Source organism: Triticum urartu, chromosome 5A (genome assembly GCF_056163025.1).
Source record: "Triticum urartu cultivar PI428250 chromosome 5A, HENAU_Tu73, whole genome shotgun sequence".
Lineage (NCBI taxonomy): Eukaryota > Viridiplantae > Streptophyta > Magnoliopsida > Poales > Poaceae > Triticum > Triticum urartu.
Window position 1 is genome coordinate 228,069,191 of NC_141877.1, and position 3,745 is coordinate 228,072,935.

The window sequence follows — 3,745 nt, forward strand, 5'->3', positions numbered from 1 at the left end:
TCCTGGCCCCGATAGGTTTAATGGTTGCATCCTCAAAAGTTGTTGGCATATTATCAAGGAAGATTTCTATAGGATGTGCCAAGATTTTCATAAGGGAAACCTTGACATAACCAGTATCAGTGAAGGGTATATCACCCTGATCCTGAAGATCTCATCACCTGAGACTGAAAATGATTACCGGCCAATTACCTTGCTCAATTGCTGCCTCAAGATTGTCACGAAAATCTTGGCTAATCGTCTGCAGAAAGTCATCCTCAAGATCATCCACGGGAATCAGTACGGCTTTCTTAAAGGGAGGACCATCCAAGACTGTCTCGCGTGGACTTTCGAATATATTCACCAGTGTCAGGAATCGACACGTCAGATTGTGTTGCTCAAACTAGACTTCGCCAAGGCGTTTGACACAATTGAACATGCACCAATGCTGGAGATTATGTGACACATGGGGTTTGATGACAAGTGCCTTCGCTGGATGGAAATTATTTTTGGCTCTGGTGTTTCCTCGGTTCTCCTTAATGGAGTCCCTGGCAGAAAGTTTCAGTGTAAGTGTGGGGTGAGGCAGGGAGACCCCCTGTCACCACTGATTTTTGTCCTCGCGACTGACTTATTGCAAGCTGCTGTTAATGATGCCTTTACTCGATGTCTTATTGAATTGCCAATCCCATGTACTCGTCATGGTGACTATACCATGGTGCAATATGTGGACGACACCATTTTGGTGATGCCAGCCTGCCCAGATCAAGTTGCCCGCATGAAGACCATCCTGGAGGACTATGCTGCATCAGTGAGACTGATAATCAACTTTCACAAATCTATGTTGATCCCTATCAACATTGATCAGCAGCATGCAATGGAGTTGGTGCAGGTCTTTGGATGCTCAGTTGGTTCGCTTCCGTTCACATACCTTGGTCTTCCCATGGGCACGACCAGGCCGACGCTGTTGGAGCTCATGCCTCTGGTGCATGGTGTTGAGAGGAAGATGTCCACTACTTTGTCTCTGATGTCGTCGGGGGACAAGCTCACTCTGGTCAATTCGGCTCTTACATCGATGCTAATCTATGCCATGTGCATGATTAAGCTACACCCCAGAGTGATTGAACACTTGGATAAAATGCGCAGATATTGTCTGTGGGCTAAGAACTCTGAGGATGGGGTTAAGAACAATTCGTTGGCTGCTTGGGAGTTGGTTTGTAGACCAAAGAGCAAAGGTGGGCTCGGTGTCATTGACATCAAGACCCAGAATATGGCCCTCCTCCTAAAGCATCTCTTTAAATTCTATAACCACGATGACGTCCCCTGGGTGACCCTGATCTAGGATGCGTACTACACCGGCAAGATTCCGCATGCGGTGGACCCTGTTGGATCTTTCTAGTGGCGCGATGTGCTGCACTTCAGTGATGTTTTTCGTGGGATTACAAGTGTCACCCTGGGTGACGGATCCTCTTCGCTATTCTGGAAAGATGACTGGTTTGATAATGATCTCCATGCACCCCTAATGGAGCTCTTCCCTTGGGCCTTCTCATACTACTCAAACAAGGATGCATCCGTTGTTGATGTTCTCACGACAACAGATCCTGGCAGGCTCTTTCACCTACCACTGTCGGCTCAGGCTAGGGAGGAGGTACGAGATATCCAACATGGATCCATGCATATACTCCTAGAAAGTGACTGCAGGGACACCTGGGAGTGCTGTCTCGATGGGCCCTACTCCTCAAAGAAATTCTATGATCATTGCTTCAAAGAGATAGTTGCTGATGAAGCTTTTGCTTGGCTCTGGAAGGCCAAAAGTCCAATCAAATTCAAGATGTTCGGGTGGCTATTGCTGGTTGATCGCTTGAATACAAGGAATATGTTAAGACGACGACACTACGTTGTTGTTGGCAATGTCTATACCTGCATGTTGTGCCAAAAAAACCCGGAGGAAACGATTGAACATCTCTTCTTTACATGCACGTTCAGCCAGCGCCGCTGGGCTAAGGTTGGCATGCTTTGGCCAACTCTGGGGGACAGAGTTTCCTTGTTACATGGAGGCAAAGATGGTTGGCGCCAACCTTTGTTTATGGACATTTTCCTGATGGCATCTTGGAGCTTGTGGAAGGAGAGAAACAATGTTTATTTCAGAGGGATCCCTCACTCTTTGGACTCATGGCTGGCTAGGTTCAAATCCCTTTTGGGCCTCCTGGTGCATAACTGTAGAGAAGACCTCCACCCCTTCTTGACGGCCTACTTACAAAACTTGTAACAACCTGTAAAATTTTGTTCTGCTCTCTCTGTTGCTCTAGAGATTGGCCGGGGGGCACTAAAAAACCACATGTAACACTATATGTAACTGTCCCACTGTGAGTAATACAAAAAGTCAGTGGGAGCCTCTCCCACTGTCGTTAAGCGTCAAAAAAAGGAGCAAAATGATATTGGCCATATCATGTCACTATTTGATAGCATGTGATGTTTATCATGTTTTTACATCTTATTTGCTTAGAACAACGGTAGCTTAAATAAGATGATCCCTCACTATAATTTCAAGAAAGTGTTCCCCCTAACTGTGCACTGTTGCGAAGGTTCGTTGTTTTGAAGCACCACGTGATGATCGGGTGTGATAGATTCTAACGTTCGCATACAACGGGTGTAAGCCAGATTTACACACGCAATACACTTAGGTTGACTTGACGAGCCTAGCATGTACAGACATGGCCTTGGAACACGGAAGACCGAAAGGTTGAGCATGAGTCGTATAGAAGATACGATCAACATGAAGATGTTCACCGATGATGACTAGTCCGTCTCACGTGATGATCGGACACGGCCTAGTTGACTCGGATCATGTATCACTTAGATGACTAGAGGGATGTCTATCTGAGTGGGAGTTCATTGAATATTTTGATTAGATGAACTTAATTATCATAAACTTAGTCTAAAATCTTTACAATATGTCTTGTAGATCAAATGGCCCACGCTAATGTTGCCCTCAACTTCAACGCGTTCCTAGAGAAAACCAAGCTGAAAGACGATGGCAGCAACTACACGGACTGGGTCCGTAACCTGAGCATTATCCTCATAGCTGCCAAGAAAGCATATGTCCTTGAAGCACCACTAGGTGACGCACCCGTTTTCCCAGCAACTCAAGACGTTTTGAACACCTAGCAGTCGTGTAGTGATGATTACTCCCCTGCTCAGTGTGGCATGCTTTACAGCTTAGAACCGGGGCTCCAAAAGCGGTTTGAGCAACATGGAGCATATGAGATGTTCCAAGAGCTAAAAATGGTTTTTCAAGCTCATGCCCGAGTCGAGAGATATGAAGTCTCCGACAAGTTCTACAGTTGTAAGATGGAGGAGAACAGTTCTGTCAGCGAGCACATACTCAAAATGTCTGGGTTGCACAACCGCTTGTCTCAGCTGGGAGTCAATCTCCCGGATGACGCGGTCGTTGACAGAACCCTTCAGTCGCTTCTGCCTAGCTACAAGAGCTTTGTGATGAACTTCAATATGCAGGGGATGGAAAAGACAATTCCTGAGGTATATTCAATGCTGAAATCAGCGGAGGTGGAGATCAAAAAGGAACATCAAGTGTTGATGGTGAATAAAACCACTAAGTTCAAGAAAGGCAAGGGTAAAAAGAACTTCAAGAAGGACGGCAAGGGAGTTGCCGCGCCTGGTAGCTCCTAGGTATTTGATACCGGTGCGGTTGCTCATATTTGTAAGCTGCGGAATAAGCGGAGACTGGCGAAGGACGAGGTGATGATGCGCG

At 46.3% G+C, this 3,745-nt stretch overlaps 1 protein-coding gene across 1 annotated transcript; it reads left to right on the top strand.

The window, feature by feature from the left end:
- The first annotated feature begins 688 nt into the window (after nt 1-688).
- LOC147970875 (uncharacterized) lies at nt 689-1,315 on the top strand. Its single transcript, XM_087523696.1, has one exon. It carries the CDS (start codon nt 689-691, stop codon nt 1,313-1,315), a length of 627 nt encoding a protein of 208 aa, XP_087379822.1.
- The last annotated feature ends 2,430 nt before the right edge of the window (nt 1,316-3,745 follow it).